Source organism: Neoarius graeffei, chromosome 11 (genome assembly GCF_027579695.1).
Source record: "Neoarius graeffei isolate fNeoGra1 chromosome 11, fNeoGra1.pri, whole genome shotgun sequence".
In the NCBI taxonomy this organism is placed as follows: Eukaryota; Metazoa; Chordata; class Actinopteri; order Siluriformes; family Ariidae; genus Neoarius; species Neoarius graeffei.
The window spans coordinates 46,130,245-46,155,687 of NC_083579.1; the positions used below are offsets into that span (position 1 = coordinate 46,130,245).

At 40.2% G+C, this 25,443-nt stretch overlaps 1 protein-coding gene across 1 annotated transcript in view; it reads right to left on the minus strand.

Annotated features, from left to right (window-relative positions):
- LOC132894337 (disintegrin and metalloproteinase domain-containing protein 12-like) overlaps positions 1-25,443 on the minus strand; it is a 234,502-nt gene that overhangs the window by 63,692 nt on the left and 145,367 nt on the right. Inside the window, exons 7-11 of the mRNA XM_060934018.1 lie at positions 24,912-24,977; positions 23,973-24,044; positions 23,284-23,453; positions 23,032-23,116; positions 16,350-16,498 (exon numbers count right to left, since the gene is read on the minus strand). Coding sequence (XP_060790001.1) covers positions 16,350-16,498; positions 23,032-23,116; positions 23,284-23,453; positions 23,973-24,044; positions 24,912-24,977 — 542 coding nt within the window. The remainder of the gene's footprint in view (positions 1-16,349; positions 16,499-23,031; positions 23,117-23,283; positions 23,454-23,972; positions 24,045-24,911; positions 24,978-25,443) is intronic.

Below are 25,443 nucleotides of genomic sequence, written 5' to 3' on the forward strand. Positions count from 1 at the left end.
TGGAAGTTATTACACCAAACTAAGCCCAGGTCCTGGAATATACCACCTTAACTGGGTGGGTTACAACTGTGAAAGCAATAAAAAGGGAACTGTTACTGGGATTAAGAGCAAGTTGGAAAAAAAATCTCAGTGATGAATGATGTTGTGAACGTTTCCCCTTCTCCTTTGCTCATTGGTATGTCCCTTGACGCCAGTGTTTCCGAGTTGTAAGAAACAACCGAACAGGAGAATACTGTGAAGACCTGAATGTGAATTATTCCTCTTGTACAACTATATGTTACAGTTTGCAGTAAAACAACAGTAAAACATGTTCCATATTTGGTTCTTCCTGTGATGAGAGAAAAAGTTTACTACAAAGTACTTAAACTTTTTAACTAGGGGAGATTTGCACGTCTGCATCATACTGATGGATGTTAAGTTTGCTCATCAAATTAAAACAAGGGTGACAAACTCAAATTCTGTCCCAGGCCATGTCAGTATTTTTGTAAGCCCTTAAAGGGCTGTAATGTAAGACTGTTTGTTTATAACATATCTACATATTCTATCGATTAACACTAATATCCTAGACTCTGAAGATAGAATAGGACAATTCTAGGAAAAAGAAGGTCTATCTAACAGGAACTATTCAACTGCATACACTATTTGGCATCAGACATAACATTTATTAAACTGATTAAAAACTGTTAATGAATATTGGTTTCCAAATGTCAAAACTAAGCTATGCAATCTTAAGAAAGACATTTAAGAAACACTCACATCTGTCTTGTCTTCACTCTTAACCAACTGATTAAAATGGTTGTTTTCTTTCTTTTTTCCTTTTCCTTTTTAAACACGTACTGAAACATCAGAAGTTCTCTTAAGTTTCGTGTTTTCAGAGAAGCAATCACTCCAAACATCATGCTGAGCAGACTTCAATGCACCTGCAGCACTTTTGACATCTTAAAGCATTTGTTTTTTTTTATGGGAAGAAGTGAGATCAGTTCTAAAGCAAAGCCAGCTCTTTCCAAGCAAGAAAGCAAAACTGACAGGAGGACTGATCAAGAAAAAGAAAAATATTAAAAGAGAGTACAAGTGAGAGAGAGATATATTTGTTGTGGAAAACAGATAGATAGATAGATAGATAGATAGATAGATAGATAGATAGATAGATAGATAGATAGATAGATAGAACCTTCGAAGCTCAAATCCTGATAAGATTCTTTACAATTCACCTTGACAGCGGGTCAACTTCACTCCCAGGCTCATTTGTAGGAAAATATATATTCTCTCTCCCTGCCTGTCTCCATTTCACTATCTCACATGTACATATGCATATTTTATATATATATATATATATATATATATATATATATATATATATATATATATATATATATACATAGACGTCGCCAGACCCATTTTAGGGTAGCTCCAGCCACCCTATCTTATGGCAAAGCCACCCTATATTTTTTGCCCTTTTTTAAATTATTTATATTTTTATTTTTTTTCCCAAAAAAAACAAAGGCAGTAAAGCACTGAACATGAGCCATCAAGAACACAAGTTAATCCGAACAACAGTTTCTGCTTGGTTATTTATTGTTTAATGCAATATTATTAATATCGTTATGATTCCTCCTCATTGGCTCTGTGTCAAGCGTCACGTCGAGTGGTAGGCTAGTAGGACTTAAAAAACTACGCGGGCATTCTGCAGCAGGCGCGGTGCGGGCTTCCATTGAGTTGGGTTTGCAGAGAGTCAGAATTCTATGCTTTCATTTGCAGACACACACGGTGAGATTGTAATTTGATGTCAGTGGTTTGCATTTGCTTAACTTTACCTAGGCTATATTGAGTCTTCTGTAGAATGTTTACATGATGATTTGTGAAGGACTTGCCCTCAGTTTGCGCAGGAATGCATGACACCTACCATTGTTTTTTTCACATTTTTGTAGTTTAGCTGGTGAAGTTGCTTCAGCAAGCAATTAAATGATGAAAGCAATTTTAAAATAGAATAGAAATGGTGGGAAGTGTGTCCCCAAGGTGTGATGCTCTTGAAATAATGAATTGATTGACAGCCTTAGTAGGTGCTCTGAAAAATGTTCGGCGCGCGCTGCGCGCGCACAATACCTTTTCTCCTCTGGGTGCTAAGCTACCCCTGTCTCTCAAACCTAGTGACGTCCCTGTATATATATATATATATATATATATATATATATATATATATATATATATATATATATATATACTACCGTTCAAAAGTTTGGGGTCACCCAGACAATTTTGTGTTTTCCATGAAAAGTCACACTTTTATTTACCACCATAAGTTGTAAAATGAATAGAAAATATAGTCAAGACATTTTTCTGGCCATTTTGAGCATTTATTCGACCCCACAAATGTGATGCTTCAGAAACTCAATCTGCTCAAAGGAAGGTCAGTTTTATAGCTTCTCTAAAGAGCTAAACTGTTTTCAGCTGTGCTAACATGATTGTACAAGGGTTTTCTAATCATCCATTAGCCTTCTGAGGCAATGAGCAAACACATTGTACCATTAGAACACTGGAGTGAGAGTTGCTGGAAATGGGCCTCTATACACCTATGGAGATATTGCACCAAAAACCAGACATTTGCAGCTAGAATAGTCATTTACCATATTAGCAATGTATAGAGTGTATTTCTGATTAGTTTAAAGTGATCTTCATTGAAAAGAACAATGCTTTTCTTTCAAAAATAAGGAAATTTCAAAGTGACCCCAAACTTTTGAACGGTAGTGTACACACACACACACACACACACACACACACTCTGCTGATTATTATTTCAGCTGAGCTCGTGTGTTGCCTGAATGTTCCTGGAAGAGGTTGGGAGTTCCACTGGATGATGTTAGCTTAAAACCCTTTGGCTAGGCAAGAACTCCAACAATGTTAATCAAACTTCCCTTTGGGAACTTTAGTCTTCTAGCACAGGCCATCATCACATCTGATAAAAAAAACAAAACACTCAGGCATTCACAGTGTCAAACACACACCTACCCCCCCCCTCCCCCCTCCACACACACAGAGAACCTCTTCCTATTTGACATACAACTCCACACACCAATACACATCTATCACCTCTATTAACACCGCAAAACAAAGTAATGCAAAGCTCGACATTAGATATATTAGCCCATTTTATACCAGGGCCTTTTCGGTGCTCTGCACCAAGTGACCTTATTAGCACTGTTCTGATAACAATGCTATGTGTGAAATGGGCAAGCAGACAGTCATTTAATCAGTGCTGTTTAGTAGTGTGTGCCAATCTGGAATCAGGAGGCTATTGTGCTGGGCATTGCTGAGGTGATAACAGAGTCGTTTGTGATTAGGCATGCAGGAACAGCAATAAAAGGCCAAAGCGATAGGCATTCTGTGATAGCATCAGGTATGCTGTCTCCACAAATGCCACCTGACACACTTCATATTGCAGGCACATTTACCTCTCTTGCTCAGAGTGAGACTGACTAAACACAATGTTCAGGGAGGCTCATAATCTAAACTGTATTTCTACTTGTACCGTATATATGGAACGACTGGTATTAGAAGAAGAAGAAGAAGAAGAAGAAGAAGTAGCCTATTTGTCGCATATACATTTCAGCACAGTGAAAATATTTTCTTTGCATTTGTCAGCTTGTTAGGAAGTTGGGGCCAGATCAGATCATGGACGTCAGGTGGAATCACTAATTGATTACAGGAAAGAAGTCTGACCTTAGGCTTTCATCAGCTTTCATAAGATATCATCAGCAATAAACCAAAATACCCACAGTGAACCTTTAAACAGTCAAACTGTTTTAACAATACACAGCAGAACTATAAAAATGCAACTGTGTATACAACTACAGATCCAACCAGATCCAAGTTCACGATGCAGTATATACATGCCCAAAAAATCCATTTGGGACCACTTTCACAGTTTGAACCCAAGATGCTAACAAATCACAAGACATCCAGTGTGTTGAGTTCCAGTTTGTTAGTCTTAAGGTGCTCCTCACACAGACTCCAACCTGCCAAGCAGAAAGTTCACTTTATTCTTTCCAAGCCTATGGACTGTATATGCTGAGCATTCACACAGCATTTACACAACAGCAGATGTATTGGCATCATTGTAAATAATAGGTACAATTGTATAAAAAATATCATTAATTAATTAAACTTCCACTTTTCCTGATAGGAAAATAGGCATTACACCCATACACCATCCATCCATTATCTGTAGCCACTTATCCTGTACAGGGTCACAGGCAAGCTGGAGCCTATCCCAGCTGACTATGGGTGAGAGGTGGGGTACACCCTGGACAAGTCGCCAACACATAGAGACAACCAACCATTCACACTCACATTCTGACCTACGGTCAATTTAGAGCCACCAATTAGCCTAACCTGCATGTCTTTGGACTGTGGGGGAAACCGGAGCACCCAGAGGAAACCCACACAGACACGGGGAGAACATGCAAACTCCACACAGAAAGGCCCTCGTCGGCTACTGGGCTCAAACCCAGGACCTTCTTGCTGCGAGGCGACAGTGCTAACCACTACACCACCATGCCGCCTCCATACACCATTTTAAGGAAAATAAACAAATAAATCTCATCTCATCTCATTATCTCTAGCCGCTTTATCCTGTTCTACAGGGTCGCAGGCAAGCTGGAGCCTATCCCAGCTGACTATGGGCGAAAGGCAGGGTACGCCCTGGACAAGTCGCCAGGTCATCACAGGGCTGACACATAGACACAGACAACCATTCACATCTACGGTCAATTTAGAGTCACCAGTTAACCTAACCTGCATGTCTTTGGCCTGTGGGGGAAACCGGAGCACCCGGAGGAAACCCACGTGGACACGGGGAGAACATGCAAACTCCGCACAGAAAGGCCCTTGCCGGTCACGGGGCTCGAACCCGGACCTTCTTGCTGTGAGGCGACAGCGCTAACCACTACACCACCATCCCGCCCCCATACACCATTTTAAGCAAAATAAACAAATAAATAAATAAAATCAATAAATGAAAATCAATAAATAATTTAAGAAATAGTATTTTCTGTCAAACATCCATGTTGCAAAATTGTCACCCCAAAATGCTATACATAAATAAATAACCAGGTGCAGCTATTGTCAGTACTCATCACATAATGCAAGCTTGTCTTCACCTTCTTACAATCTTCTCTCCTATTTTTATTCCCTGTCCATTCCACTGTACCCATCTGTCTATCCACTCATGCATCTTTTCCCATTTTTTTTTAATCTGTCTGCTTCACTTAGTCTCTCTGTCTAACCTATGCATTCATCTCTCTTTCTGTGTGAGTCTGCTTCTGCACCTGCCCATCTTTTTGTTATTCCTGCCATCTGGGCCCATACCTGTCTTTCTTTCACACGATGCAATACGCTGCATTACTGGCCATGAATCTGTCTCTTGGTGTGATCAGTTGGATGCATGGAGGCAGCTGAACCAATGATGTAATAAGAAAGTGTCTGTGTCTGATTGGTTTTATAACACCACTTTCTGGAATTTTTTGAAAAGAAATGAAACATACATAAAAAATAGATTTATTTATTTATTTAATTTTACAGACATGGACAATTTTGTTGGTACCCTTCCATAAAAAAAAGAGAACCCATAATTATCTCTGAAATAACTTGAAACTGACAAAAGTTAATTACATCCATCATTGTTTATTCCATGTTTAACACAAATTAGACTTTACTTTTGATTTTTGATTCAACTAAATATTTTACGTAACAAAGCAAATGTAAATGGCATGGCCAAAAATGATGGTACCCTTAACTTAATATTTTGTTGCACAACCTTTCAAGGCAATCATTGCAAATAAGGGATTTCTGTAGCTCTCACTGAGACTTCTGCATCTGCCAACAGGTAGTTTGGCCCACTCTTCCTGAGCAAACTGCTCCAGCTGTCTCAGGTTTAAAGGGTGCTTTCTTCACGCTACATGTTTCAGCTCTTTCCAGAGATATTCGATAGGATTCAGATCAGGGCTCACAGAAGACCATTTCAGAATAGTCCAATGTTTTGTTCTTCACCATTCTTGGGTGCTTTTAGTGGTGTGTTTTGGATCTTTATCCTGTTGGCGGACCCATGACCTGCAACTGAGACAGAGATTTCTGACACTGGGTAGTACATTTCACTCCCGATAGTCTAATGGTGATGATACACGGGGCAACTTTTTGGGCAATGTTGCCGAGCAATGTTGCTGGGCAATTGCGTTTTGACTCTTTTCTATTGAGATTGGGCAACATTGTTTCTTTCTGAATGGTTTTGATAATCTCTGGCAACTTTTTGAGATAAGCCAATCAGAACGCGAGTATCGAGTCATGTGACCTCCGGTGAGGTTCGGATCAGAAATTTCAAACAAATATGGCGGCCGCTCAGTGTCAGTGGAGTGAAGAGATGGAGAGACTCCTCATCTGTTTTTACACTGGTAAGTTGTTATTTTAATATTCTATATGGAGGAATTTACCTCACCAAAGCTCTAAAAAACAACAGACAGCTTGATTAAATGGTCACAGCAAAAATTAAGACATCGATTTTTTTTAGCTAACTGTAAACTGCCGTTGCTAACTGTTGTTGCCCATTGTTAGTTGCCCTGAAAAGTTGCCCTGTGTCTCACCTAGTTGCCCGTTGCCAGCAACATTGCTCGGCAACATTGCCCAAAAAGTTGCCCCATGTATCATCACCTTTAGATGTCGTTATACCCTACACAGATTCAAGGCACCCCATGCCAGATGCACCAAAGCAGCCCCAAATCATAACCAAGCCTCTTCATGTTTCACAGTAGGTATGGTGTTCTTTTCTTTGATACGCTATGTGGACATAGAGCTGATGTGACTTGCCAATAAGCTTGAGTTGTCCAGAGGACATGATCCCAGAAGCATTGTGGCTTGTCAATATGCATTTTAGTAAATCCCAGTCTGTCTTTTTTGTTTTTCTTTCAACAATGGAGTTCTCTTGGGTTTTCTTCCATTGAGCTCGATATCGCTCAAAAAGTGACGGATGGTGCAATCAGACACTGGTGTACCTTGACCTTGGAGTCCAGCTTTTATCTCTTTGGAAGTTGTCCTTGGCTCTTTGTCTATCATTTTGCACCATCCTTCTGTTCAATCTGTGGTCGATTTTCCTCTTGTGGCTGCATTCAGGAAGGTTGGCTACAGTCCTGTGGAACTTAAATTTCTTAATATTTGCAATTGTAGTCACAGGAACGTCAAGCTGCTTGGAGATGGTTTTATAACCTTTGCCTTCAACATGCTTCTCTTTCTGATCTCCTCAAATAACTCTCTCTCCTTTGCTTTCTCTGGTCCATGTTCAACGTTGTACACACAATGATACCAAACGGCAAAGTGACAACTTTTCCTCATTTAAATAGACTGAATAACTGATTCCAAGACTGAAGACACCTGTGATACTAATTAAGGTTAAACAATTAGTTTGAAATATCACTATAATCCAATTATTTGTAATATTTTCTCAGGGGGGCGGCACGGTGGTGTAGTGGTTAGCGCGGTCGCCTCACAGGTCCAGGTTCGAGCCCCGTGGCCAGTGAGGGCTGTTCTGTATGGAGTTTGCATGTTCTCCCCGTGTCCGCGTGGGTTTCCTCCAGGTGCTCCGGTTTCCCCCACAGTCCAAAGACATGCAGGTTAGGTTAACTGGTGACTCTAATGCCGCTTTTCCACTACCAACGCGGCTGAGCCGTGTCGGGCTGAGTCGAGCCGAGCGGGGCTGTTGGAGTTGCATTTCGACTACAACCGCGCTGAACCGTGCTGGCTGGAAGTGGGTGGACACATTGGGTGGAGTTAGCGAAAGTGGGTGGACGTCAGGTGATGTCGTTAGGCGGCGCAAACAGTGACATCAGTGAGCTTTTAAGCGGTAGTCTCACAACCCGGAGAGTAAACAATAAACATGGAGTCGTTAGTGTTGCTGGTCTTGGTGCTGTGGCTTGTTGTCACCGACAACACCAACAGATACTGGCAAGAGTGTATAGATGAGGCGAGGCGCATAAGGCTTCATAATTCGTAATTCTCCTTCTTCCGGGTTTACGGTGTTTACAGATCCCAGCGTGCTCGCGGGGCATGTGAGGACACTCCTCCTCACCAATCAGTGCACAGGGGAGTCTCCCCTCACGCCCCTAGCCTCACTCAGCTCGGTTTGGCTCGCTTCAGCCTCACTCCAAAACGGTGCGAGTTTTGGGGGCTAAGCAGGGCTGAAGCGAGCTGAGTCGTGCTGTTTTTAGATAGTCGAAACGCGAGCCGTGTCGGGCTGAAGCGAGCTGAAGCGAGCTGAAAAAGGGTAGTGGAAAAGGGCCATAAATTGACCGTAGGTGTGAATGGTTGTCTGTGTCTATGTGTCAGCCCTGTGATGACCTGGTGACTTGTCCAGGGTGTACCCTGCCTTTCGCCTGTAGTCAGCTGGGATAGGCTCCAGCTTGCCTGCGACCCTGTAGAACAGGATAAAGCGGCTAGAGATAATGAGATGAGATTTTCTCAGGGTACCAACAAATCTGTCCAGGCCATTGTAGAATATCTTTGTAAAATAAACAATAAATCATTTCTTTTCACACTTTTTTTTGCTTTACTCTATACCAAAGGCATGCAAGTATACATGAAAAAAAATGCTTTTAATTTAATTACTTTTCAGAAGGAATAAAGCATTGTTTCAATGAGCTGTAAGGGTATCAACAAATTTGTCCATATCTGTATATCTAATGTTCATAAATGTATAAACAAGCTAAGTATGTTTCACAACAACAATGCAATGTTATTTACAGTCTAAAACTGTATTTTATAGTTGACAACAACAGCCATCTAATCATTTTTGATCAGTTTTCTTTAGTTTTGGAATTCGGTACATTCCAGAAAGATCACAAAAGTTCATGGGACACAGTATTAGAATCCAATACCAAGCTGGAACACAGTGCTGCTGTGAGTCAAAATGGGATCCTTTAAGCAACATTTGATTATAATTAAATGACTTGATTTTTCCAAGAAGATTTTCTTTTAATAAGAATGGAGAATGATCATTTTTACAAAAATGAAAAACATTTGCATTGAACGTACATTGTTTTTAGTTAATTAATTTATACATTTAAAAAATTATTTGTTCTGCCCTGTGCGCAGCATATGGCCTTCATGAGCTATATGAAGTGATGTCTCAATAAATTAAAACATATTTCTTTTTTATGGACAGAAATATGGGAGAAAATGGTTTTATTTTAAAGCTTAGTAAGGCAGTGTTTAGGTTAGGTTATTGGAGGAAAGCTGAAATAATACTGAATAACTGATGAAAAAAAATCAAACAATGCATTTCCTATTAGTATCATATGAATGAACTTGATGAACTTTGAACTATGACCAATGTTGCATGTTCTAGATGTTTGAGTATTGCAGATATCGCAAATCCGAAATGTGTACATACCACTGTTAAATTGTTTCCCAAAGATAGACTTAAAAAAAAGAAAAAAAATATGTCTACCTTTTCCTATACCCAACAATTTTAGGAAAGTTTTAAGTCCTTTTGTGTGGTTTTTGAGTTATAGTTTTGGAGAGGAATTTAGTTTTAAGCCTTTCAAACTGCACATTAAAATAAAATCCTTGCACTATAGAACTTTTTTGTTCTATAATGAGGGTTCCCGGTCCCATCACACACATCGTTTGAACTGCTCTGGCAACAAATTTTCTTACAAACAAACAAACAAACAAACAAACAAACAAACAAACAAACAAACAAACAAACAAACTAAGCATAACACTTTATTGGTATCTGTACTTGTTTGGAACACGTTCATTTTTCAATCCAATTATTGTGTTCCTATTTTATTTGGTCCCTAGTGTACTGGTATATATGTGTGTTGTTGCTTTTATGGTTGAATACAGTAAGGAAATCTGTGTCCCTCTTTTGGGAAGTGAAGAAAAACAGGGTGTTATTTTCCTGACTACAATAATACACAACCTCTCTGATCTGATAAACATATGGGCCACTGTGTTTTGGAAACTAGCACATGTGTTTGTTTGATTAGAGAGGTTGTGCATTACTGTAATGAGGATGAGACCAATTTCACCAAATGACTTTGTATTTTCATCTTTTCCTACAATTAAACTCATGTATGGGTTCACAGTGTGTACATCTGAGTGTAAAAAATTAATAACAATGATTTGTGATTAAAATGTCTTCCACATTATCTGTATGATGCTATGTTGTGCATATATGGTTATTTATTCATACAGAATCCCAAATTGTTTTATTCCACTGATACCAACAGCTTGCCAGAACTAACATGAAAATTTATGAAAATTGATATTTTGTTCTTTTTATCAGATTATAGTTACATTTATTGTTGTATCACTTATATTATCGCAGCTATAAATAGACATCCCCTCACCAGCCTCTTTTTTTCTCTTTCTTGAAGTTAATAAGAAAACAAACAAACAGTTTGTCATGTTACTGAGAAACCATAAAGCTCAAAACCATCTATCCTGAAGACTTTCCTTGGGCATGAAAACTTTACCTCTTACTGTTACAAAGCATGAAAACTGTACCTTTCACAACTGTGACATACACGTCTCATTTTTTTGTATGTTGTCAAATAATAATACCGGGGTAGCTCGTTACAATGGGCTAGCAGGGCTAAGCTTCCCCCATCTTCAAAGGTAAAAGAAAAATCAATATAAGGTTTCATATATTGGGCATCCATATTACAGGCATTTAGCAGACACTCTTATCCAAAGCAACAGGACCCTGATATACCCACAGCAGTGAGCAGCCTGGGGAGCAGTTGGGGATTAGGTGCCTTGCTCAAGAGCACTTCAGCCATTCCTGCTAATCCAGGGAATCGAACCAGCAACCTTTTGGTCCCAAACCGAGTGTAACTGCACCACTAGCAGTTGTACCACCCACACACACACACACAGAGAATTATATTAAAAGGTGAGGCTGGGGGCTAACAAGACCAGTGCTGTAGATTCATGCAATCAATCAGCGACAGTCAGGTCACATGACAATACAGCATGACCCCCCCCCCCCCCCCCCACACACACACACGCTTTTGAGCTCCAATTGGCTAATATCTCATCTCATCATCTCTAGCCGCTTTATCCTTCTACAGGGTCGCAGGCAAGCTGGAGCCTATCCCAGCTGACTACAGGCGAAAGGCGGGGTACACCCTGGACAAGTCGCCAGGTCATCACAGGGCATTGGCTAATATACTCAAGCCCATTTTGATGATGTTTCTGTTATACATCACCAGTAGGTATGCTACGGACTCAGTCACAGGTGTAATGGATGTGAATGAAGTGGATCATTTACTCTATCATTATTGTTCCACGAAAATATGTTTGGAGGAGAAACTGAATGTTGATAGACTGAGCACACATTGTCTGATCAAAGTACAAATTACGCAAAAGGACAGATGACAAATCTGTAAGTTTAGTAGTTTTTTTTTTACAACAAACGTGTACTATGTTTGCTATTTAGATGAAACACAATTCAGATTCGGGCGGCATGGTGGTGTAGTGGTTAGCGCTGTCGCCTCACAGCAAGAAGGTCCGGGTTCGAGCCCCATGGCCGGCGAGGGCCTTTCTGTGCGGAGTGTGCATGTTCTCCCCGTGTCTGCGTGGGTTTCCTCCGGGTGCTCCGGTTTCCCCCACAGTCCAAAGACATGCAGGTTAGGTTAACTGGTGACTCTAAATTGACCGTAGGTGTGAATGTGAGTGTGAATGGTTGTCTGTGTCTATGTGTCAGCCCTGTGATGACCTGGCGACTTGTCCAGGGTGTACCCCGCCTTTCGCCCGTAGTCAGCTGGGATAGGCTCCAGCTTGCCTGCGACCCTGTAGAAGGATAAAGCGGCTATAGATAATGAGATGAGACAATTCAGATTCAAATGCCCAAAATTATCCATAAACTTATATATTAATGATGTATATTCTTCACTATGCCCCTCCCAAATTATTTACCACCAGCCATCGCTGAACAATGCGTTTTTAAATCAGTTTATTTCTAGGTTTAAAATATGTGAGTATCTGTTATATGAGTCTGTGGATTTTGTTTGAACTATAGAAAGAATAATGTATTAGAACAAGCACATTAATATATCTTGATAGAAAATTTAGGACCTTAATGGTTCTTTGGTTGTTCCTCTGAGAAAGCCCTTTTTATTTGGAAGCGAAGAACTGTTCGTTCTCTAATTCAGAATTCGTGGTGCAAGCGACTTTAACAAATTAGCTATGGAATAAATACCTACAATGAACCTGCAATAAACACCAACATGTATGAACTCAGTAATAAGCTGAATTAACTTAATCTTATTCAAAAAAACCCTGTGTCGCCAACGCCGCTGCATCTCACAACTCACAACAAACTACTTTTCACCCTGTGAGTTACTCTATCTCTGCATGCCAGTGTATTTTGGGAGATGATGAGGTGACAGACCTGTGCACTGATGCCCGCTTTTATAAAATGCACGCCTCCCTTTTAAGCTGATGTGTAGCAAAGCGTTTATGCATTCCAGGGATGAAGTGTTTCAAAGCTGTATGGAAAAAGCGACAAGGCAAAAGAATGATGGCACACTCTGTTTTTATCCTGTTTATAAGGTAAAAAGGCAAATTTCATTGAGTCCCCTGCATGAAGGACTTCACATTCACCTTCTATTTTACATTCTCTGAAGGCTCCTAGAGTGCCTGCTTTCCTTTTGGCGTGTTGCCATGTTGTTTTATGAGTGTATAATAGGAGAATGGGCTGGCTCTCTTTGTTGTGGCTGCACTCCAGCAGTGAGTTGCAGGTCCAACACAAACACCACACTGAGAGATAAGAAACATGCAGCCGTGAGCTTGTGAATTGGTCACAGCTGAGAGTTAAAGAGTGATTGCCGCTCTCGATCCTCTTAGACTAACGCCTGGCCTTAAGACGAATTACTATAAGGCAACCACCTTGAGCTTCCCAGAGCTGATGATGTTAAAATGATGTGTATGCCCAATTTTTTTCCAGGCAACAATTGTGACAAATTTTTTACAATACAGGCTTCTGTAGGCTTTACTGATTGTGCTAATAACATGTGTACTAACACTAAATTAATCAGTTAATTAACAAAACCCCCTTATATTGCCTGTAATTCTACATTTCTATGCAGGGAAATGCATGTCAGCGTGCTCTGGGTGACAGTGAGAGCACATTGCCAGTAACAGCGCTGAAAACACGAGTTCGGAGCAGCCTCCAAACATGGCTGCTCCGGACTACAAGCCCCAAGAGTCACAGCACCCTCTATCACCTGACTACTAATTATATCTGTCTCTCATTCGGCAATTACCAAGCACTCAGCTCTCACTTCCCCACTTTGTGAAGTATTGTCTAGTACTCTGTGTCTAACTTTACTGAGCTGTTTGGTTTCCGCCTGAATTCCAGTGTACAACCCATGTTTACATTTATCACTGACCTCGTCTTTTGCTTTCTCTCCATTGCGCTGTTTGCTGATCGACTGACTCTCACTTGTTTCCAGATTACGATTCCTGCTCTATGTTTTGGCTCAGCATGCTTTTGGCAAAGCCCCCAGTCTCCCCTGCATCTGTAAGTGCCTGCATTCTGACACACGTCTGGTAAGAACAAGTCCAGCCATGAGAAACAAACACTCTCGGATGTCACTAGCATAGAGAAATTATGCTTCTGCTAGTTGCACAAACCGTGGACACCAATTTAGATTCATCTTGCATTTGAGCATTCCTTGTAAAATGGTACGTAGTTGTCTGAGTATTTTGTTTTGCTGCCACACTTCATCAAGTAAATAATGCATAGTGTTTGATTTTGAAATGAGAAAAATGCATAATTTATTCTCAGTGCTGGCGACACGCTGGTGTAGTGGTTAGCACTGTTGCCTCACAGCAAGAAGGTTCTGAGTTCGAGCCCGGTGGTCGAAGGGGGCCTTTCTGTGTGGAGTTTGCATGTTCTCCCAGTGTCTGTGTGGGTTTCCTCCGGGTGGTCCGGTTTCCCCCACAGTCCAAAGACATGCAGGTTAGGCTAATTGGTGGCTCTAAATTGACCGTAGGTGTGAATGTGAGTGTGAATGGTTGTTTGTCTCTGTGTGTCAGCCCTGCAATGATCTGGCGACTTGTCCAGTGTGTACCCCGCCTCTCACCTATAGTCAGCTGGGATAGGCTCCAGCTTGCCTGAGACCCTGTACAGGATAAGCAGTTACAGATAATGAATGGATTCTCAGTGCCCATATTAAGGACTACCTTTTTTAAAATAAAAAAAACCCTGTAAATTCTTTTTTTGGTTTCTTTGTACATAATTTGAATGATTTGTGCTTTGACTATATAGACAGTGGCACAGTGAGAGAGGCAGTCAGTAACATTGCTGCCTCACAGCTCCAGGGTCCTCAGGTTTGACCCTTTCAATTTCTGTTCATGTTCTTTCTCCATCTTTCATATCCACATGTGTTTCTTCTGGATTCTCTAGTTTCTTCGCACTGTCCAAAAATCATGTTTGTAGGCAGACTGGCTACACTAGGTGCGAATGAATGTAAGCATGATGCCCTGTTATGGACTGCTGTGAATTATTCACACGGTGTTCCTGGGATAGACTCCAGATTCACTGTGACCCTGACCAGAATAAAATGGTTACTGAAAATGAATGAATAAATGAATGAATGAATGAATATAAATAAGTCTTATTTTGTCTCAAGTGGTTGCCTACAACTATTACGTTAACATTACTAGAGAGTTGCAAGATGTGTTGCAGTAATTCATGACAATATTTTTGGGAACTTGGCACTCTAGATAAGATTCACCAATCCTGGTCCTGGAGGAACACTGCTTACATATTTTGATATGTGCTTAACTCACACACTATCATTCACATGTTTTTTCTGTATTTTGACTGTTTTCTACATTGTAAAACAATACTGAAGACATCAAAACTATGAAATAACATATGGAACATATATGGAATTATGTAGACACCATTTACCTTGATGATGCTTTGCACACTATTGGCATTATCTTAACCAGCTTCATGAGGTAGTCACCTAGAATGCTTTTCAATTAACAGATGTACCTCATCAAATGTTAATTAGTAGAATTTCTTGCCTTCTTAAAGTGTTTGAGATCAAATAGTAAATAATAACAATACAGTAAATAGCCCTATTCCACAACTGTAGTAATCCAAATTATGTCAAGAACTGCTCAATTAAGTAAAGAGAAATGACATCCATCATTACTTTCAGACATGAAGTGACTTTTAATTACTGAAAAACATTCAATTAGAAGGGGTGTCCAAACTTTTGTCTGGTACTGTAGATCCTCTTATAAAGGTCAAATTCCACAATGTGACATAGAAACCACAGTTTCAGTGACTTGAGAATGAAGTCAGATGACCGCACCCTGGAGAGACATTTTATAAGTATGGTGAGTGTTTCAGCCTGAGTACACTTATGATCCTTGCATGTACTGGATATCCCATGATCCTCTATGGCTCAGATGTGGGATCATTTATTGTGTTTTAAGCATGCCAGTGTCATCTAATATCCTTAAGCTCTGCAGACAAAACATACCTTTTTCTTCTCCGAACCTCAGCAAAATAATTTCCCAAATGACAGGTAGATGGGTTTCGTACTCATCATCTGATAAAAGCAAACTGGCATCGGTCTGACAGGAGAACTCTCCCATTATGAGGTGCCTTCACCTTATCAACCTGATGTTTACTCATGCCAGATTCTAGTCACATTAACCGTCACTCCTGGCAACTGTGTTATCATCACATTCCAGATGTCGTGAAGAAAACTGATTTTTTTTCTTTCCGAGTTTCCACCCTGTTTTAGAGTCTGTGAGCTTTTCCCTCAAAGTTTTCTTAGAAGACTGATGAGATTCAGAAATACATAGATGCAGGAGCAGTGTGTGTGTGTGTGTGTGTGTGTGTGTGTGTGTGTGTGTGTTAGATTTATTAACCATGGGTTATTGTTGTGGAAGACGACATACTGAATCAAATGTAAGATTGGTAGAAATGTATCAGCGAGTAGAGAATTTCAAAATTAAAACAGTAAATTAGATAAATTGGTCAACTGGGCAAAAGCATTACTCCTTTTGAATTCCACTGCCTCCTGAATTACACTTTAGACTATATTATTGCATTTAACTAGCTAATTTGATCGTAATTTGCTCTCCATAGTTTACTACGCTAAATATGGAAAGCATATTAAAAAGTAGTCCCAGACAAGAAGCTTTTGCTTTTGGGAGCGTATGCCTTTTATGGAAGTCACAATGATAATTAATATTATAGTCATTTACTGAAAATACTGACCTGATAATGACTTAGAAATTGAAATATTGCAGTTTGTATTGAGGCCACTCACCCTGTGGATGGTGTCATGATACAGCCTCCACGTTCCACTGTCATCCCACAGCCACACCCCCGCTCGGGAGTGTCGTGGTTCATTCCAAAGTTGTGGCCTAATTCATGAGCTAAGGTCACGGCTGCTCCTAGCGGATTGTCTGAGTGATCCTGGATGGAGTGAAAAACATGAAACAACATAACTGAATTGAAAGGATTATATGAACCCAATAAAATAGTCAGTTGTTTATGAGGTATTTTGGTTTTAAATTAAACATGCTTAAGGTGTAAAGGTATTGTCTGAACAACTGAATGTATAAGATGAAATATTTATTGTAGCAGCGGGGGCATGGTCGAGCGTCAGCTGTGAATGGCGAGGAGCAGGTGAACCCAGCAGGTAACATGTAATGAGTGACAGCTGTGATTGATTACTGGCTGTCTACTAATGTGTTGTCCAGTAATGAGAGAGAGCACACGAGAGAGAGAGAGAGAGAGAGAGAGAGAGAGAGAGCAGGCGAGCACTGTGTTCCCCAATGCGTGGTTGTGTTTGCACTGAAAAGTGCATTGTGGAAAAAGTAAAAGCCAAAATGTGCCTTGAACTGTCACACCTGTCTCCCAGTTCCTCCTTGCCTGAGCATAAAGGTTGTTCCATACATACACTACCGTTCAAAAGTTTGGGGTCACCCAGACAATTTTGTGTTTTCCATGAAAAGTCACACTTTTATTTACCATCATAAGTTGTAAAATGAATAGAAAATATAGTCAAGACATTTTTCTGGCCATTTTGAGCATTTAATCGACCCCACAAATGTGATGCTCCAGAAACTCAATCTGCTCAAAGGAAGGTCAGTTTTATAGCTTCTCTAAAGAGCTCAACTGTTTTCAGCTGTGCTAACATGATTGTACAAGGGTTTTCTAATCATCCATTAGCCTTCTGAGGCAATGAGCAAACACATTGTACCATTAGAACACTGGAGTGAGAGTTGCTGGAAATGGGCCTCTATACACCTATGGAGATATTGCACCAAAAACCAGACATTTGCAGCTAGAATAGTCATTTACCACATTAGCAATGTATAGAGTGGATTTCTGATTAGTTTAAAGTGATCTTCATTGAAAAGAACAGTGCTTTTCTTTCAAAAATAAGGACATTTCAAAGTGACCTCAAACTTTTGAACGGTAGTGTATGTTTAAATCAAAGTAATAATAAAAAGCACCAATGGGATAAACGCCTTCATTCCTGTTTTCTTTCTGATTCACTTCCCTTTTATGTGCATGGCTGATCAGAACAGTGCATCGTTCATACATTATTACTGAACTATAGAATCTTTACCTGGTTTAAAAAAAAAAAAGAAAAAACCTGAGGTGAACACTTGCACATCCACTTTTCCTCTTACTTACACCGGTCACATTGTTTTTATTATTTCTGATATACTATATAATATATAATTTGGACCAGATATATATGGTCCAAAAAGTTGTCTTCATCTTCTTTCCAGTGCTTCCTTCTGGATTCACACTGCCACAAAATGTAGAAGGCGTTTTTTCTGTTCTGGGTTACTTAAGCAGTGCAAGATGATGGCTCCGTGGAAGTGGACCCAATGCCCTATGTAAATATAAAGGGCTCATTCTAAGCTTATGAAAACACAATGGTTTGTAGTTCCAGGTAATTATACACTAATGAAAACACACTCGAGTACTACATTCCATTTCTGCTAATATCCCCCTAAATCCTACATTGTGGGCCTTTAATACCCATAGTATTGGAATGGGATGTTCAACAAGCACGTTTAAAAAAGAAAAAAAAATTCTATAAGTCAGTGCCATTTATTAGAAAACATTCATCATTTTCTGCCTTGATTATACTGATTATAGGAGCTGGGAGACGAGGTTCATTTCAGACCTTATGGCCATCATACAAGATTGTTCTCTGCCTTATTTCTTATTAAGACAGGACTTGTTAGCTGATCCACAGTTCGTCTTTGAATACAGATGTTTCGATGGTGAAAGTCAAATAGCTTATTAAATCCAGAGCATAGCAATGGAAGGAACACACCTATGGAAAAGCTTAAACCAAAACCCCTCTCTCTCTTTCTCTCTTCACAAGTGGCTGATCTGCTGACACCACCAAGTCAATTAATAAGCACCATTTATCACAGCAGACAGCTGCAGTTTTTTAATTATCACATACTCCTAATCACTTCTCCCCAAAGAGACTCCAGTGAATTTAAAAGACAGGAACTTTTGTCGCATCTGAAACGAGACATATTCCTGGAGTGCAAGTGATTTATCTGGGTTAATAAAAATGTAAATGTGTGGTATTTAGCTGCCGTTTGCAACCACAGGTGATTTTTTTTTTCGGATTGACAAGCAACTGCTGAGGGGTGAAAAGAATGGTGGTGCTGCTAAAGGACCTTGGGGAGTTCATACAGTGTTCCACTTAATAAGATTCATTACAACTCGATCACATGTGATTCACCTTGCACAAGTCATTACAGCCCAGCGCAGCATAATAGAGCAATCATATGGGGTAAAAAAAATAATAAGTTACATAAAAAGAACAAGTGTTTCAAAATGTGGGGCCTTTACAGACTGTCATGAATAAATCATTAAAGATGGAGATGTGTTTTGAAGAACCTTTTTTTTTTTTTGGTTGGATTTCAAAAAGACATTTTTTCCATGTGCATTAAGCTCAGTGTGTCCTACAGAGAATCAACTTACTCTCAGACGTGCATTCCTAACCCACTGAGATAAGTGCCGCTAAATGCTGAATGAATGACAGATTTTGTAAATGAAGTGAACAGAAAGGCCTTGTAGTAAAATAGCTTAAACACCCAGGAACCATAGTAATAGTCAGGAAGGAAAATGGAGGATTTAGTTTAAGAATTTCAATAGCATGTCCTTGAAATAGGGTGGTTCATGCGTTTTAAGTGTGTGGCACGGTGGTGCGCTGGTTAGTGCTGTTGCCTCACAGCAAGAAGGTTCTGGATCCAAACCTCGTGGCTGACTGGGGTCTTTCTGTGTGGAGTTTGCATGTTCTCCCCATGTCTGAGTGGGTTTCCTGCAGGTGCTCTGTTTTCCTCCCAGAGTCCAAAGACATGCAGATTAGGTCAACTGGCTACTCTAAATTGCCCTTAGATATGAATGGTTGTTTGTTAGCCCTGTGTTAGCCCTGTGATAGACTGGCGACTTGCCCAAGGTGTACCCTGCCTCTCCAGCTTAAAGATCATAGGCAACGGTTTTCAATTTATGCACATTTGAAACTTTATGTTAAAAACTCTCTGTAATTTTCTTCTGGTCCCAAGAAGTATCGTTAATAAGTAATAATTAAAATAAGTTAGTGTGGATCGCGGTGAATTTCTGTTTGGTGATTTTCGTGACCACTCAGCGCGTGACGTCATTCAAGACAAACAAACCGCTTGAGTTGAGTCCATTTCTGTTTACTTGCATTGACGTTCGGCTTGATTACAGACGTGCATTCGGGAGTTTCCAAAGAAAAAACATACCTTTATTGTTGTGCAGTGAACTGTAACAACGGGACCGGTTCAGGAAGAAGTTTTTACCTTTTTCTGAGAGAGGAGAAGAGGTGGAGCGAGTGGGTTGGCTTTTTCCGAAAGAGGAGAAGAGGCAGAGCGAGTGGGCTGGCTTTTTCCGAAAGAGGAGAAGAGGTGGAGCGAGTGGGTTGGCTTTTTCTGAAAGAGGAGATGAGGCAGAGAGAGTGGATTGTGTGCATGGAGCCAGAGGGTTGGCTTTTTCCGAAAGAGGAGAAGAGGCAGAGAGAGTGGATTATGCGCGTGAAACAAAATCAAGCAGTCAAAGAAGAAACGAACCAGCAACGCTCAAGCAAAAAGGAGAAGGTTGGCGGTAAACATTTTTACCTTTGCTTGCAATTGACAAGTCAAGAATCTTGAGGGATCCTGTACAATCATTGTGGAAATGAGACAAAGGGATATTTCCTCGCTTAGAGTAGGCTATAAATAGTATAATGCCATGGATGGCAGGCTTATGTGGCCTACCGGTGCACTGTCAAGTAATCGTTACCTATATCCACTAGGGAGGGCGGTTTAATTATTCTTCAAAAGGGCTCTTATTTAGTATTACGATGAAAGTAGGAATTTATCATAACTACCAGGATAAATCGTTTGGGCGCGGGTCTTGTTGAGGTCCGCGGTCACCGCGATCAGAGTCCGCTGAGTCGCTGTCCAATTCCGAGGCTGCATGGTCAAACCAGTGAGCCACATTCACCAATTGCTTCGCAACGGCCATAGGTTCATACATATATGGTTTCACCTCTCGATATTCAATTTGGAGAGTTCCTACTTCAAAATCGCTGTCGCTTTCAGACATTTTACACAACCTCTCACGACCAAAGTCCGTACATGTGTGCTCGGTTCGCAAGTAAACACAGAACTGCTCCCAGTCTGTTTGCCTTGAATGACGTCACGACGACGGCCCCCTGGTGGTAAAAGTGCGCATAAGGGAGATGTAAACAAACCTTCGGAACTTACGCAATCCAGTATATTTTAACTTTTTTATTCAGTTTTAGGGTGCAAATTAGACACCAGGAAGATTGAATTCGCTTTTTGGGTCATTCTTCTAGAAAATAAAGTTGATATTCTACGTTCCACCTCCGACCCTTGCCTGACCTTTAAAGTGCTGATGACACATTTTTGACATCTTTGGCGATGTTTTATAACATAAAAAGTAATTCACGATGATCCATATTTTAATTCACGAAGGCGCCTATTTTACAAGTTATGATAAAAAACGCGGCTATTTGGGCAAATTTGACAGAGCTGCAGCACCCAGGAGACGGAGGAGGAGCTATATGACGTCAGCGAAAGAACCTTCCTCCTAACTTACCAGTTTATTGTTGATGCGACAGGTGTTCAGTTTGTCATTATTAGTATTATTATACATTATTTTATATATATATATATATATATATATATATTAGTTATTATGCCTTCACGTTGTGTTGCCGGTTTTTGCTCCAAAACCTACAAGGATGGGGTAAGTTTATTCAAGTTTCCCAGAGATCCCGAGCTGCATGCGAAGTGGGTGAAGCAAGTCAGGCGCACTCGTGACAAGTGAGAGCCCTCACCAACATCCGTCCTGTGCTCTGAACACTTCGATTTGGATTGTTTTGACACCCTTCCCAGCTTAAAAGAATCTCTTGGGTGTTCAGTTCATCACAAACGTGTGTTACTACCATCAGCAGTGCCTACACAGTGTTGCCAGATTGGGATTTTTCCCGCCCAGTTGAGCGGTTTCAAGTGCATTTTGGTGGGTTTTGAACATATTTTGGGCTGGAAAACTTCAGCAGTATCTGCAGATACTGCTGAAGTTTTCCAGCCCAAAATATGTTCAAAACCCACCAAAATGCACTTGAAACCGCTCATCTGGGCGGGAAAAATCCCAATCTGGCAACACTGCCAGTATTCCGGAGGGGGTCTACTAGTAGCTATGCCGGATCCAAAGACAGTCCTCCTGTCAGAACATGTGTTGTGAAACGACATAAGATAAAGGTACGTAGAGCCATAGATTCTACATGATAATCATAAATGTAATAATAAAGTCGGCGTGATATCAGTCATGTATTTGCTTGTGAAAGCTTGCGGCTTTCATGTAACTGCCGCCTAGCAACGAGAGGCAAAGGGTAAAGAGGGTAGGCTATCGTAGATTCTATTCGGAAGAGATCAACACAATTCTAGACTCCCAGAAGAGGAAAAGCTAGCACTAGAGAGTTCACCGGCGTTTTCATGCGCCATTTCCATTGAGTAGAACCAGAGTAGAACCATAGGATGTCTATGAGTAGAACAGCCAGTGCACCGCAGCGTGTTCTCCCGCTGACGTCACAACATGGCCGTGAGCCACGGGCCCAGTTTTCTTGCGCTGTGCAATTAAAAGTTGGATATTTGCGTAACAACAGCTTCTTTTCACATAATTATAACAGAAATCTAACATGTTTGCCATGTTGTATAGTTTATTTAAGAAATTGCATAGAGTCATGTTCGTGTCATCAGCCCTTTAAATCCATCCTGAATAAGTTTCAAATTTACTCAGTGGAAGGAAACCAGAAAATGCAAGGAGAATCTGCAATGACACCATAATGCAGAGTTAACTTTTTTTAAAATTTAAACTCCTTTCCTATCTTCACTTTGGTTCAAGGTTTCCTACCATTACCCAGAATGCCATTCAGCTACCTGCTAATAGTGTTAATAGTATTTAGACTTGTCCTTTAGTTTGTCTAGCTCTCCCACCTTCTCGTGTACTCTCTGCTCAAACAGATCAGCTTCCAATGCATGCTGATACCATCATCCACACCATTGTGCTTGTCATCTCATAGATCACTAACTAGCTGAGCCAAGTCTCTGCTGCAACACTGCACCATATCACTGCATTGCATTCTGGAACTTGAGTCCAACAACTGCTGTCTCCATTATGCTGGGTTTCTCATTAATGGTACTGAGCATCATTGAAAAAGTGTCAAATGAAGCTTATCCCTTATGTTTGAGATTGGTGAATTTATTTATTTTTCCCTTGCATTCAACGCCATTGTAACTACACTTGTAATATCCACCTGTGATATCAGTGCAACAGACAACAGCCAGCTTCTCACACAAATAGATTAGCACGAGACTCATTAAGCACATCAGAAATATTTCAGAATAGACTTATTGATATCAATCAGAATTATTCACCATGACAATTCCTCCAGACTGTTCTGCAGTGCACATGCTCATGATGGGAGCCATGCCAATGGTGGTACCCTGGAAATACACACCACTAAAACACACACACAAATCACTTGTCATTATATGACTGTATTCTATTAGGCTTTTATTTGGATTTAAGGGTTTATAAAAAAGTATGGACTGTATGAATGTGGCACGTGTGTCTATCTCTGACATACAGATGGCACAGGTGTGTTTTTATGTTTGGTGTGAGTGTACCTGATAAGCTGAGCATTGTCATGAGGTTTGAGAGGTAGCAGTTTGAGTTTTCTCCAGTCTAGAAACTCATGCAGTGTGGTAAATGGGTCCTGTGTCACTGAACACTTGTCAGAGTCACTCCAAACCTCAAGTCCCACCAGAGCTACCCTGATGTTTAGAACCCTGTAAAACTGAACACACACACACACACACACACACACACACACACACAAACTTATGTACTGTACATTTTACATTGTTCAACGTCGACGGATTTAGAAGTTGAATTTTTGGCCAAAAGTATGTGGACGCTTGTTCATCACACCCATATGTGCCCATTCCAAAACCATTTGCATTAACATGGAGTTGCTGTTATAATAATCTCCTCTCTTCTTGGAAGGCTTTCCACTTGATTTTGTAACAGGCTGTGGAGCTTTGTGCTCATTCAGTCACAAAAGCATTCATAAGGTCAGGCACTGAGAAGATCTGGGGTACATTCAGTGTTACAATTCATCCCAAAGGTGTTCAGTGGGGTTCCACACCAACCCTGGCAAACCTGTCTTTATGGCACTTTTTTTATTTTATTTTTTTGCACAAGGACGTTGTCATTCTGGACCATGTTTGGGCCCCTTTTTTCCAATGAAGGGAAATTAGATCACATAGTATATATCTGAAAGTCAGCTATTTGTTTCCAGTGATGTGTATCATACCTTGTCTACATAATTAGCGATCTCGGCCATTCTCTGCTTCACCTTCTCTACATCTTTTCCATGTTTATGATACTGAAGAAAGAAATAGGGATGCATCAAAACTTGGACAGAAGGGTACAAGTCATCACTTACGTCATGAAAAAACCTCAGCACTCCATGTTTCTGCTTTTCAGATTAACTGAATGAACAAATCAATATAAACATTTAAATTCTACAGAAAACATCTAACTTTATTAGAAATGAGCACTTTTTTTTCATAAATTTATATCCAAGAAAAAGGGGAAAAGGGGGTAAAAATCTTCATCTTCACCAATTTTATGCCAAAATCTCAATTTTTCCTCAGGTGACACACAACTTTACTAACAAGTGGAACTTAAAAATGTGTGTGCATGTGTATTGAAGATATGCAGTACTATCATGAGAAATACAGGGAGGAAGAAAAAAAGGCACAATTTATCTTAATTTAAATAATAATGCACTCAAATAATGACATCAATTCAGTTAATCAGTAGGAAAGTCAGCAAAACTTTTTAACAAGTAAATATATGAATTGTTTTTCAATTACTGGCAATGTAAATGCTGAAAATTAAGAACATTTAACATTGAAAGCAAAAACACACGCATGCACGCACTCAAGCAGCAGCTGCTGTTGTCATTATTTCCTTTACAGCTGATGGCCATTTTTGACCAGCACTCTACTTCCTGTTTCCTGTCTGGCCACTCGGAAATGGTGTTCCGCTTCCTGTGTAAACCCCCACTCTGACCTGATTTTGGAGTAAGCCAAAACAACAACTAGGCCTTCACTATGTTCTATGTTATGGCATGTAAATCCATGGCCTATCCCTTAACCCGAGATGGGTTATGGGCTCAGACACCCTGGAAATGGATGAGTGGCATTTGTTGTCCCATGGGAGTTACCGCTAATCTGGCAAAACCTACCTCCCTGTTGTCTGCTACAATAATGAGCTCCACATATTTGGTAGTCTTCTGTGCATCTCTTTTATGCTGCAAGGGAGAACATGAAAACAGACAGTCAGGAAAACATATCACTCTTTGTACACATCATGTTTAAAAAAACAAAAACAAAAAAAACCCTCATGCATACATATACACTTAAAAAAAAAACCTCCTTAACCCATCTTTCTCGAATAACATATGAATAACATGTTATTGCCTATAGGAGATGGATTAGGTAGTCCACTAGGCAAGTACTTGCTCAGTCCCATATTTTCATTGCCTGGAGTTACACAAAAAAGATAATTGAGTCTATTTAGCATTTTGAATTTGTTATATATTTAACTATGATGAAACTCTTACTCCTACCTATATTTAACCACGGTGTTACTCAGCTTTGTGTTGAACTTATTTATTTCTGCATTCCTACATATTCCCAATTCTGAAAAAAAATTGTCATCCCTGCACGCCAATTAACTTCCCTACCATCAGCCAGATTGTCCTGACAGATGTGTGG